Here is a 12,551-nt window from a genome sequence, read left to right on the forward strand (position 1 = left end):
GTTAAACCTGTGTGATAAAGTGTGATAACGACTGTCATTTCTGTCCAGGCGAGTGTCATTTCTGTCCAGGCGAGGATAAAGTAAGATTCATTCATTCATTTATCTTTACTTGGCAGAGCAACTTTAATTAATAAATACATTTGAATACATTCAGTTTCATGCCTTTATAATAGTTACTAATTACTATGTATTTTTTCATGAAATTATCTGTGGTATAGGTGCTTTAACAATGTGTCACAGTGTCGAAAACAGATCTAGAGGGTCCATGTGTATTGGGGACCCCAAGTTTAAGAATTTTTTCAGTTTAACTCTATTAGTTTTCATACAAAAAAGCTATTTTCAATGAAAAACAAAATACTCACGAATGATATTTTAAATGTTTTCCCTTTAAACTCCACGGGATTGCCGTAAGAAAATTATTTTCACTCACGTTCACGGAAACTAAATTTCTATTTGTTCCAAGATCTGGTGGGAGATGGAGAAGGCTGGGGAAAACAATTCAAAAATAACTTATATCATTCAGGTGTTGGGGGGTCCCATACTCCCATGTATATATTGGTCTGCAATGTAGTGCACACTGATTTAAATTACATCTGTCTTGTTTTGTTTAGGCCCACGACGAGTAAGATCTAGTCAAGAACTTCAATAATTTGCGGCCTGGTCAAATATAATATTTATACTATTATATTATTTACTTGTTTGATCCAACACAGATATCTTCCAGTGTTTCCAAGTCGCAAACTTGTCTTTGTAGTGTTGCCAGTTTATTATTGGATAAATAGAGATGTTTCAAAGACTTACATCCTTTGATTTGAGCAGGAACTTGATGCAGTCCATTATGGGCAAGATCCAACATACATAGATTGGCTAAGTTCCCAATTTCTGTTGGGGTAACATTCTTGTTTATAGGTATAACCTATGTGATTATTGTACAGCTTAAATACATTGTATAAGCAGACACACCAGCAGCAAATTCTTTGTACATGCTTAGTATAAATTGAGTGTAAAGTTAAATATACTGCAAATACACCTCATGCTCACATCAAAAAGCACTGGTTTTGGGAAAAATGAGCAGTAAAAGTCTCATGGCAAGCCACATTGTAGGACTTCAACCATAAAACAAAAACACTCTTCTTACCCGGAGGTATTCGTTTTAAACAATTGCTTCTTAGAATAAGTTGGTTTAGTTTATTTAGCTTCCCAATTGATGATGGAAGTTCTTCCACCGAGTTATCGGTTAAATTTAAACTTTCCAACGACTGTAGATCGCATATAGACTCTGGAAGTCTGGTCATCCTGAAAATATAATTTAGAAAAACTTGAAAATTAATTTAAAAAATAATTTTAACTGAATATTTTTTATTCTCGCATGGTAGAACAATATTAAACATTGTATATTAAACTGGGCGGGAAATTTTTGTTTGTTGGAGTGTATGTGCTTGTAGAAGACACATAAAGTTGCTCTAACCCAGTGATCACTAATGGGTTGTCAGAATTGTCAGTTATACCTAAAACAATCAACCTCGAAGTTATATACGTGGTAACTCGTAAGCGGACATGAGGTGTATGAAACAGAACACCCGTGTTATAACGACTGTCGTTCCCCGCCATGCGAGGATAAATAAGTTACATACATGGCAACTCGTAAACGGACATGAGGTGTATGAAACAGAACACCCGTGTTATAACGACTGTTGTTGCCCCGCCATGCGGGGATAAATAAGTTACATACGTGGTAACTCGTAAGCGGGCACGAGGTGTATGAAACAAAACACCTATGTTATAACGACTGTTGTTGCCCCGCCATACAAGGATAAATAAGTTACATACGTGGTAACTCGTAAGCGGGCACGAGGTGTATGAAACAAAACACCAATGTTATAACGACTGTTGTTGCCCTGCAAAAATTATTAGATACTCTTTATACAACAGATATGTAGTAACCTGACCTGTTTGATGGAAGATATATCTCTACAATGTTCACGTACACCAACACACCAGATATTGTTTTAATTAAATTACATTTCCCGAATATTCTCCTCACTAATTTGGAATGAATTTTACAAAATATATTTCCGGGTAAAGTTTCCAATCGTTGATAATTCATCAACAAGCTACCACCGGAAGTCTCGAGAGCTTCCACTAATTGGGGATCGCAGGAGCACTCATCCATCGTGTGTCAGGATAGTATCTGAAATATAAAGTCATTCGCTTATTGGGATTATGTTGTTTATATCTTTAGTAAAATGTTTTTGAATGAATGAAATTTATTTAGTCTTCTCTGTCACGATAACGAAGAACGGGAGAGTTTACAAAAGCAAAAGACAGATTGTAACGGTAAAACAACAGTAGTTAAAACACGCTTATTGATAAAAAAAGTAATATTGTTTTGGATAAAAGGCGTGACCGTTACACCCTACAGATGAATTTATACCCCTATGGCCCATAGCATGTACAACTAGAGTAAAATGTCAAACCAGACATTCCTAATGTAACTCATCTATCGACGTTTCTTTTTAACCTAATGACTACAGCAAATTAACAGTGGGCATGGCATCACGTACAAGGTGCACAAGTTTTCATGCATCAAAATATACAGTAGTGTGGGGGAAGATGGGACACCTTTTAACTCGATTTTCTCGTCCCATGTAGTAGTAAACAAAGAACATTCAAATAATTATGAAACTATATCCTCACGACCCCGATAGACCGTTGTTATTTGTTTAAAACACGAACAGGATATTTTGATATTATGTGCTAAAGGTGTCCCATCTTCCCCCACAGTACTATATAAAACAACTGAAATCCTTACTTGCGCTGTACACACTTGAATCACTACGCCCTCTCCAACTCACATAAGCATAAACACAAGAACTTCTCATCTCTGTAGACAAATAAACATTGCTGGGATGTTGACATTATATCATAGTTTACTGTTGACACTTGAATATTCCTAACAAATATACTTACGTGTTATTGCTAGATGCAATGGACAGGAAACCCATGCTTTATAAGATGAATTAAAAGGAGCTCTCTCTTTCTTGGTATAAAGCAAACATATCATATTTCCTAACCGAAGCATTCTGTTTAAAATAAGAACATGTTATCAAGATCTAATATGTAAATGATGTTTTATTTATTTAAACAGAATTGTAAAGCATTTATGCGAAAATCATTGAGTTTAAACAACAGTTAACAACCTAACCGCAGTGTTGCACAGTGTAAAATTTGTTTCCATGAAATGCTTGGCAAACTTAAGTAGTCAATACAAAGTGTGCAACACAAATTTGATAAAAAAGTCAAAATCCCCCACAAAGTTACATATAGTGGGGTGGGGGAAGATGGGACACCTTTAGCACGAAATATATAAACATCCTGGTCGTGTTTTAAACAAATAACAATGGACTATGAAAGTCGCGAGGTCAAGGTTTTATAATTCTTTAAATGTTCTTTGTTTACTACCAAAATGTACGAGAAAATAGAATGAAAAGGTGTCCCATCTTCCCCCATCCTACTATAGTATACGTGGTAACAGAACACCTGTGTTGAAACAAAAACATTCCTTAACTGCAAAACTATTGCAGGTAGAAAGCAAAGGCAAATCAATATCAATAAAACGTAGCATGATCAAATTTTCCAGCTAAATAGTTTCTGAGTAGATAGTAAAAAAGTTGGCAACTTTTAAAGGCAAAATATCTTTTTAGATGTAAGAACATAATTGCAATGCAACAAGCAGAATTATAAAAATACTGTAAAAAAACATAATTTCCAATGGCAACAGCTTAATACAAGTAATTTATATTTCATTCTATAAAGTAAAGTCCTGGAATAATGCAAGCATTGCATTATTATGTTAACTTATGTTTTTTCTGGTCCATAATAATATTTTATAAACCTTTGCGATGCATTTCAAGATTTTAAGATCTGACTTTTTATAACTTAAAGTTATAGAAAGTAGAGTAAGAGCTTTGTTGTTAGGATAAAGTAGAGGCAATGTTACAGAATTTAATTTAAGCTTGTTGTGATTTGATTTTAAAGTGGAACCAACTTTTCTACAATGCAAATGATCCATTCATAAGGATACATACTATCCGTGTTAAACCATCTTATAACTCATCATGGTTTAACATCAGCTGCCTCCCATAATCAGTTGCATCGCTTTCCACCCACAACTCATGGTTGTTAACAATCTCATCCGGACTCAACTTCCCATCTTGATCCTCATCCGTCTCCTCAATAAGATGATCAGCTTCATCTTCCGCCTCTTTAAAGTTATCGGTAGCCACCATCATAACAACCTCCTCCCCTTTAAGCAAACCATCTTTATCTAAATCTAAATCCTCTTTAAATTTATCAGTTTCAACAATCTTCCAGTCTTGGTCGTTTTCTTTGTTATTTTTCTTATAATCCGCCAGAAACTCCTCCAAACTGATCCCACCGTCCATGTTTAAATCAACTCTCGATAAAGTCTCATTAAGCAGCAACCTCTTGGTCTTTGGGTTAAATTGGGGATGTTTAAAATCAATATACTCGTCCAGAGTAAGCCCATGATCAGTATTGTCATCAGCAGCAGCAAACATAACTTTTTCCCTGTTATAGCGATCCACAAAGCCGCTCCATTCATCTGACTGTGGGTTCTTAAAGTCTTCATGATCAATAGCAAAATCCTCCCCGTATAAAAATGATGAATATTCCTCCCAAGTGACTTTTCCATCCTCATTTTCATCGACCGATGAAAACTCTTCCCTTGAAGCCTCGGTTTCAAAACGATTTAACGACTTCTGCGACCACTGCACCAGTTCTTCTCGGTCCACAAATCTGTATTGAAAGTTTTGGTTCGTTTAAGTTTAAAGCCAAATATGTACGTTTGACATGCATGGTCTAAACGCAGACACCTTTATAGCAATAACACATTGTTTGTTCATGCACCAGACATGCTCACTGTCGAGTTATAACATGGGTGTCTTTTACACACCAGACACACATGGGGTATTCATACACTTATGCTTACTGTCAAGTTATAACATGGGTGTCTTCTTATATACCAGACACACATGGTGTATTTATACACCTCATGTTTACTGTCAAGTTATAACATGGGTCTCTTCTTATACACCAGACACACATGGTGTATTTATACACCTCATGTTCACTGTCAAGTTATAACACGGGTGTCTTCTTATACACCAGGCACACATGGTGTATCCGTACACCTCATGCTCACTGCCGAATTATAACATGGGTGTCTTCTTATATACCAGACACACATGGTGTATTCATACACCTCATTCTTACTGTCGAATTAAAATATGGGTGCATTCTTATACACCAGACACACAAAATGTAATTGGAATAAACCAAATTTCATAAAAACGTTAATCCACCAACTGGGTAGAGAAACAACATACTTACTCGTCTTTGTTCAAATCCATTTTATTTTTTACGAGTTTCAAAAGAAGTTCTTTCTGCGTTGCTTCGGGCAAGTTAAACACATCATCGTCCTCCCCACCGAACAAAACCTCCTTGTCACTCTTACCCCCTCCTGTGGCCATTTCTTTACCCCACGTTGCACGAAATACGAGAATCATTAAAAGAACAAAACAATTTAAATTTATCCTTTCCATTTTAAAATATAAGATCCCCTGCAGATTGAAATACAAAAAGTTAGTTGTTTAGTTTGGAAAAAAATACTTTTATTTGAGGCCAAATAATTAAGCACAAAGTTCAAAAACAGGAATTGTTAAACGGATTTTGATTCCAAAAGGTTCCAAAAAAATACAATTACTCAGATTGCAGAGGTTAACAACTTGATAAGCTATAACATATTATGAAACATGCAACATAAGCCAAAGGTCATGCATTTGTATAAAAAGAGATTTCTGATCAAATTCGAAAATGATAATTCAATTTCCTAAATATAAACCAATAGTTTCTTATACAGTGATTGCTGATAATACTTTATGAGCGATGTTAATCATGCAAAGAAAACTGAATGATGATTAGACACAGGTTGTATAATCATATATTAGAATTGGGCGGTCTAGTGTGACCTGCCATAGGATCAGTAATTTGACAAGGCTATTACTTTTGTTTGGTAATGTTTCATCTTATATGGGTGAGGTCCTACAGTGAAGCACGCCATGGGACCTGGGATTTACACCAGAGTTGGCTCATTACCCCATCATTGTATACTCACATTCTATTCTATATAGGTGAGGTCCTACAGCGAGGCCTGTGTGGAGGTTATGTTCATTGGTTACAGAATAGTTGGCATTAAGAGACAAGGTTATAAGAAAAATACTGAATGCACCAAAAACAGTTTATCAGAACATGATGAAATTTTAATCTAACGAAGAAAATAGGCAGAATAACTTGAACGGGAGTGAAAATACAGAATACTGCAGAAGTTACAGAATTTTCAAAACTATTACAAAACAATCAACATAGCCCATAAAAATATTATTTTGACAGAAACGATTACAATAAAAAATGTAGTCAGATTTTTTATGAAATTCTAAGGATGGTAGTTTTTATATTTTTCTTTGGAAAATAGAACAAAAACCAGCCTTGTTATAGTGGAAGCTCTATTACAAGTCTAATATTGCAAGATTGATCAGTATTCTCCAAAAATTGCTGCACAAGATGTAAAGCTGTAATGATCCAAAAAATCATCTATTTGGTGGGCTATGTATTGTCCAAGATGCTAGATTGTTCAGACAATTATTATAAATGTTTCAACGATCCTAAAACTCATCATGGTTCAACATCAGCTGCCTCCCATAATCAGTTGCATCGCTTTCCACCCACAACTCATGGTTGTTAACAATCTCATCCGGACTCAACTTCCCATCTTCATCTTTATCGGACTCCGTCATCAAATGATCCGCCTCGTCGTCTGCCTCTTCCGAGTTATCTGGATCAATCCACTGCAGGAGTTCTGATCCTCTAAGAACACCATCTCCGTCTCCATCCAGCTCCCCAAACCTCTCTGTCTCCGACTCCGCAAGAGCTTCATCCTCATCAGCATTCTTTGTGTCCTTCAAATACTCTTCTAAATCGATCCCCCCATTTTTATTCGCATCCAAACTTTCAAGTTTATCCTCAATCAAGACCTGACTCGTCTCTGGGTTTCTTCTTGGATGCTTAAAGTTGAAATATTCCATTAGGTCCAAGATTTCATTGCCATCTCTATCAGCAGCTGCGAAAATCTTTTTATCTTTCAAATATGTTTCTTTCTTTTCAATCCCCTCCTCTGCTTCTGGATTAGCAAACTCCGGACTTTCCTCCCCGTACCCTTTTCCATGAGCATCATCTGAATGCTCCCTCCACGACACAGCTCCATCTTTATCCACGTCCACCATGCTAAATTCTTCCTTTGCGTCGTCGTTTTCAAACGAATCAAACGCCTTCAACGTCCACGAGTGAAGTTCTTTGGCATCGATGAATCTGAAACACACAACATAAAAATATGGAATGAAAGAAAAACAGTTATATATTATTACGTGACAGGGCAACATTATCCATTTTAACATAGGAGTTATGTTTTCAACACCTTATGCTCGCTAATAATAAAAAGCATGGAATATACAATCGAAGCTACTTAAACCACATAATCAAAAATATCCCACCCATCTTGATTGACGTCCATTTTCTTTTCGACCAAACTCCTCAACCTGCTCTTTTGCTCCTCTGGTGGGAGATCCAACACGTCATCATCTTCGTAATCTTCATCTTCAAACAAAACCTCTTTATCGAGCGTCGATTGTTTCTTTGGTTGGCCTTCTTTCTTTATTACTGAACGACCAATAACGCCTAACAATCCACAACTTACAAGCAACAACACACATACAAGATATAATCTCATTTTAACTGCCCTAACTTACGTTTTAGGAATCTGTGAAGCAAAAACATTTAAAAACTAAATTACTGACAAATTAACAAGCTTTGTAAAACATATTTACTATTAATGCAAAAAATAGGTTTGTAGAAATAACCTACTGCAGCAACAAACACACAAAGTATAACTTCGTTATAACAAATCAAACTTACGTTTTAGCGAAAACATAACATGTCAAATCTGCACGCTGTGTTCGTGACAAATTAACAACATTTTGCAAAGTTTTGTAAAGCGAGTACAAAAAACGTATGTAAGGTTTTTAGAAAATAAACGAAACCCAAAAATATAAGAATATCAATCCTGATGGTGTACTTTTACACCCCAAGTATAAACACCACTAAAATCCTGCCAGAATTCTGCTAGAATTACGCTAACAGAAAAGTGACGTTAAAAGCGCAGTGTTGCCGGCAAAGTCAATAAAATATTTAGAGCAGGGTATAAATAAGAACTTATTTTTATGATTTTAAAAGATGTCCCGTCATTTTATTTGCAAAAATATAACGAATTCTTGTAAAATAAAAAGGGTAAAAGCAATTTTCTTTAAAATCGAGTAAACATTATTACCGGAAACCGCAAATTTTACCCCAAAAAGTACTCATACTCAAATCGTCCTGCTAGGAAATCTGTGCAAAAGGTCAACGGATTCTAGTAGAGTGAATGTATCTCTCTGATTTAAAAAAATAAAATCGCGCCCCCATCGTAACGATTTTTTTTTTAAATCGAGTCAACATTATTACCGAAAACCGCAAATTTTACCCCAAAAAGTGCTCATGTTCAAATCGTCCTGCTAGGAAATCTGTAACTTTTAAATGCAAAAGGACAACGGATCTTGGTAAAGTGAATGTATCTCTTTAATTTAAAAAATTAAAATCGCGCCCCCATCGTAACGATTTTTTTTAAATCGAGTCAACATTATTACCGAAAACCGCGAATTTTACCCCAAAAAGTGCTCATGTTCAAATCGTCCTGCTAGGAATTCTGTAACTTTTAAATGCAAAAGGACAACGGATTCTAGTAGAGTGAATGTATCTCTTTGATTTAAAAAAATAAAATCGCGCCTCCATCGTAACGATTTTTTTTAAATCGAGTCAACATTATTACCGAAAACCGCGAATTTTACCCCAAAAAGTGCTCATGTTCAAACCGTCCTGTTAGGAAATCTGTAACTTTTAAATGCAAAAGGACAACGGATTCTAGTAGAGTGAATGTATCTCTTTGATTTAAAAAAATAAAATCGCGCCCCCATCGTAACGATTTTTTTTAAATCGAGTCAACATTATTACCGAAAACCGCAAATTTTACCCCAAAAAGTGCTCATGTTCAAATCGTCCTGCTAGGAAATCTGTAACTTTTAAATGCAAAAGGACAACGGATCTTGGTAAAGTGAATGTATCTCTTTGATTTAAAAAAATAAAATCGCGCCCCCATCGTAACGTTTTTTTTTAAATCGAGTCAACATTATTACCGAAAACCGCAAATTTTACCCCAAAAAGTGCTCATATTCAAATCGTCCTGTTAGGAAATCTGTAACTTTTAAATGCAAAAGGACAACGGATCTTGGTAAAGTAAATGTATCTCTTTGATTTAAAAAAATAAAATCGCGCCCCCATCGTAACGATTTTTTTTAAATCGAGTCAACATTATTACCGAAAACCGCAAATTTTACCCCAAAAAGTGCTCATATTCAAATCGTCCTGCTAGGAATTCTGTAACTTTTAAATGCAAAAGGACAACGGATCTTGGTAAAGTGAATGTATCTCTTTGATTTAAAAAAATAAAATCGCGCCCCCATCGTAACGATTTTTTTTAAATCGAGTCAACATTATTACCGAAAACCGCGAAATTTACCCCAAAAAGTGCTCATATTCAAATCGTCCTGCTAGGAAATCTGTAACTTTTAAATGCAAAAGGACAACGGATCTTGGTAAAGTGAATGTATCTCTTTAATTTAAAAAATTAAAATCGCGCCCCCATCGTAACGATTTTTTTTAAATCGAGTCAACATTATTACCGAAAACCGCGAATTTTACCCCAAAAAGTGCTCATGTTCAAATCGTCCTGCTAGGAATTCTGTAACTTTTAAATGCAAAAGGACAACGGATTCTAGTAGAGTGAATGTATCTCTCTGATTTAAAAAAATAAAATCGCGCCCCCATCGTAACGATTTTTTTTAAATCGAGTCAACATTATTACCGAAAACCGCAAATTTTACCCCAAAAAGTGCTCATGTTCAAATCGTCCTGCTAGGAAATCTGTAACTTTTAAATGCAAAAGGACAACGGATCTTGGTAAAGTGAATGTATCTCTTTGATTTAAAAAAATAAAATCGCGCCCCCATCGTAACGTTTTTTTTTAAATCGAGTCAACATTATTACCGAAAACCGCAAATTTTACCCCAAAAAGTGCTCATATTCAAATCGTCCTGTTAGGAAATCTGTAACTTTTAAATGCAAAAGGACAACGGATCTTGGTAAAGTAAATGTATCTCTTTGATTTAAAAAAATAAAATCGCGCCCCCATCGTAACGATTTTTTTTAAATCGAGTCAACATTATTACCGAAAACCGCAAATTTTACCCCAAAAAGTGCTCATATTCAAATCGTCCTGCTAGGAATTCTGTAACTTTTAAATGCAAAAGGACAACGGATCTTGGTAAAGTGAATGTATCTCTTTGATTTAAAAAAATAAAATCGCGCCCCCATCGTAACGATTTTTTTTAAATCGAGTCAACATTATTACCGAAAACCGCGAAATTTACCCCAAAAAGTGCTCATATTCAAATCGTCCTGCTAGGAAATCTGTAACTTTTAAATGCAAAAGGACAACGGATCTTGGTAAAGTGAATGTATCTCTTTAATTTAAAAAATTAAAATCGCGCCCCCATCGTAACGATTTTTTTTAAATCGAGTCAACATTATTACCGAAAACCGCGAATTTTACCCCAAAAAGTGCTCATGTTCAAATCGTCCTGCTAGGAATTCTGTAACTTTTAAATGCAAAAGGACAACGGATTCTAGTAGAGTGAATGTATCTCTCTGATTTAAAAAAATAAAATCGCGCCCCCATCGTAACGATTTTTTTTAAATCGAGTCAACATTATTACCGAAAACCGCAAATTTTACCCCAAAAAGTGCTCATATTCAAATCGTCCTGCTAGGAATTCTGTAACTTTTAAATGCAAAAGGACAACGGATCTTGGTAAAGTGAATGTATCTCTTTGATTTAAAAAAATAAAATCGCGCCCCCATCGTAACGATTTTTTTTAAATCGAGTCAACATTATTACCGAAAACCGCAAATTTTACCCCAAAAAGTGCTCATGTTCAAATCGTCCTGCTAGGAAATCTGTAACTTTTAAATGCAAAAGGACAACGGATCTTGGTAAAGTGAATGTATCTCTTTAATTTAAAAAAATAAAATCGCGCCCCCATCGTAACGATTTTTTTAAATCGAGTCAACATTATTACCGAAAACCGCAAATTTTTTTTCTGTTTTGCGAATCGCTCAAGACCTTCCTGTGTTTTATCTGGAATTAGGTTTAAGTACCCAAAAACGCACTGTTAGCCATCGCCTTACGTATGTCTGCCCTGCGTTAACCTCCCCCCCCCCCCGGGTGCGCCACTATCACTCATACCCTAATTATCTTAGCTAATTCTGTGCAGAGCAATAAGGCGCTTATTAAAGCGAACAGAATGAGGGAGTTTACTAATACTTACAAATACAGTGAAACTGTCAATCTAAAACGTTTTGGTACTGGTAAGTTATTCTATATTTAGTGACACCTGCCAAATATGAACTAAAACACATAATTAAAATCAGACCCTATGTTTGCTTTAAGTTTGATTAAGTTGTTTTAACTACTACTTCGTCATTCGTGATTTTAGGTTTCACATCCCGTTTGGCTAATTAAACAAATTAGTTGATTGACCAGTGAAGTAATAATGTTGACTCGATTTTGAAAAAAATCGTTACGATGGGGGCGCGATTTTATTTTTTTAAATCAGAGAGGTACATTCACTTTACCAAGATCCGTTGTCCTTTTGCATTTAAAAGTTACAGATTTCCTAGCAGGACGATTTGAACATGAGCACCTTTTGGGGTAAAATTTGCGGTTTTCGGTAATAATGTTGACTCGATTTAAAAAAAATCGTTACGATGGGGGCGCGATTTTATTTTTTTTAAATCAAAGAGATACATTCACTCTACTAGAATCCGTTGTCCTTTTGCATTTAAAAGTTACAGATTTCCTAGCAGGACGATTTGAACATGAGCACCTTTTGGGGTAAAATTTGCGGTTTTCGGTAATAATGTTGACTCGATTTAAAAAAAATCGTTACGATGGGAGCGCGATTTTATTTTTTTTAAATCAAAGAGATACATTCACTTTACTAGAATCCGTTGTCCTTTTGCATTTAAAAGTTACAGAATTCCTAGCAGGACGATTTGAATATGAGCACTTTTTGGGGTAAATTTCGCGGTTTTCGGTAATAATGTTGACTCGATTTAAAAAAAATCGTTACGATGGGGGCGCGATTTTATTTTTTTGAATCAAAGAGATACATTCACTTTACCAAGATCCGTTGTCCTTTTGCATTTAAAAGTTACAGAATTCCTAGCAGGACGATTTGAATATGAGCACTTTTTGGGGTAAAATT

The 12,551-nt window shown here is 35.4% G+C and overlaps 3 protein-coding genes across 5 annotated transcripts in view; all 3 read right to left on the bottom strand.

Annotated features, from left to right (window-relative positions):
• The window catches only part of LOC149737204 (uncharacterized), a 45,218-nt gene extending 42,108 nt beyond the window's left edge, over nt 1-3,110 (bottom strand). For 2 of the 3 annotated variants that reach the window (XR_016384976.1, XM_089877430.1), the window contains exons 1-6: nt 2,971-3,040; nt 2,813-2,884; nt 1,950-2,191; nt 1,139-1,296; nt 696-882; nt 363-485 (exon numbers count right to left, since the gene is read on the bottom strand). Coding sequence is in view for 2 of the 3 variants with exons in the window: in XM_089877430.1 (XP_089733556.1) it covers nt 363-485; nt 696-882; nt 1,139-1,296; nt 1,950-2,173 (692 nt within the window). In the remaining variant the exon portion in view is untranslated. Of the gene's footprint in view, nt 1-362; nt 486-695; nt 883-1,138; nt 1,297-1,949; nt 2,192-2,812; nt 2,885-2,970 lie in introns of all 3 variants that reach the window. The other variant, XM_089877431.1, reaches the window with a different exon arrangement.
• LOC149737211 (reticulocalbin-2-like) lies at nt 3,082-5,624 on the bottom strand. Its single transcript, XM_089877438.1, has 2 exons — nt 5,413-5,624; nt 3,082-4,818 (listed from the first exon to the last, which is right to left on the bottom strand). Exons 1-2 carry the CDS (start codon nt 5,622-5,624, stop codon nt 4,107-4,109), a joined length of 924 nt encoding a protein of 307 aa, XP_089733564.1. The 3' UTR covers nt 3,082-4,106.
• Nucleotides 5,625-5,642: 18 nt separating this feature from the next.
• LOC149737212 (reticulocalbin-2-like) lies at nt 5,643-7,915 on the bottom strand. The gene is made up of 2 exons (XM_089877437.1): nt 7,629-7,915; nt 5,643-7,446 (listed from the first exon to the last, which is right to left on the bottom strand). The coding sequence occupies exons 1-2, from the start codon at nt 7,862-7,864 to the stop codon at nt 6,744-6,746; spliced, it is 939 nt and encodes a 312-aa protein (XP_089733563.1). The 5' UTR covers nt 7,865-7,915; the 3' UTR covers nt 5,643-6,743.
• Nucleotides 7,916-12,551: the final 4,636 nt, after the last annotated feature.

Source organism: Ciona robusta, chromosome 4 (assembly GCF_009617815.1).
Source record: "Ciona robusta chromosome 4, ASM961781v2".
NCBI lineage: Eukaryota > Metazoa > Chordata > Ascidiacea > Phlebobranchia > Cionidae > Ciona > Ciona robusta.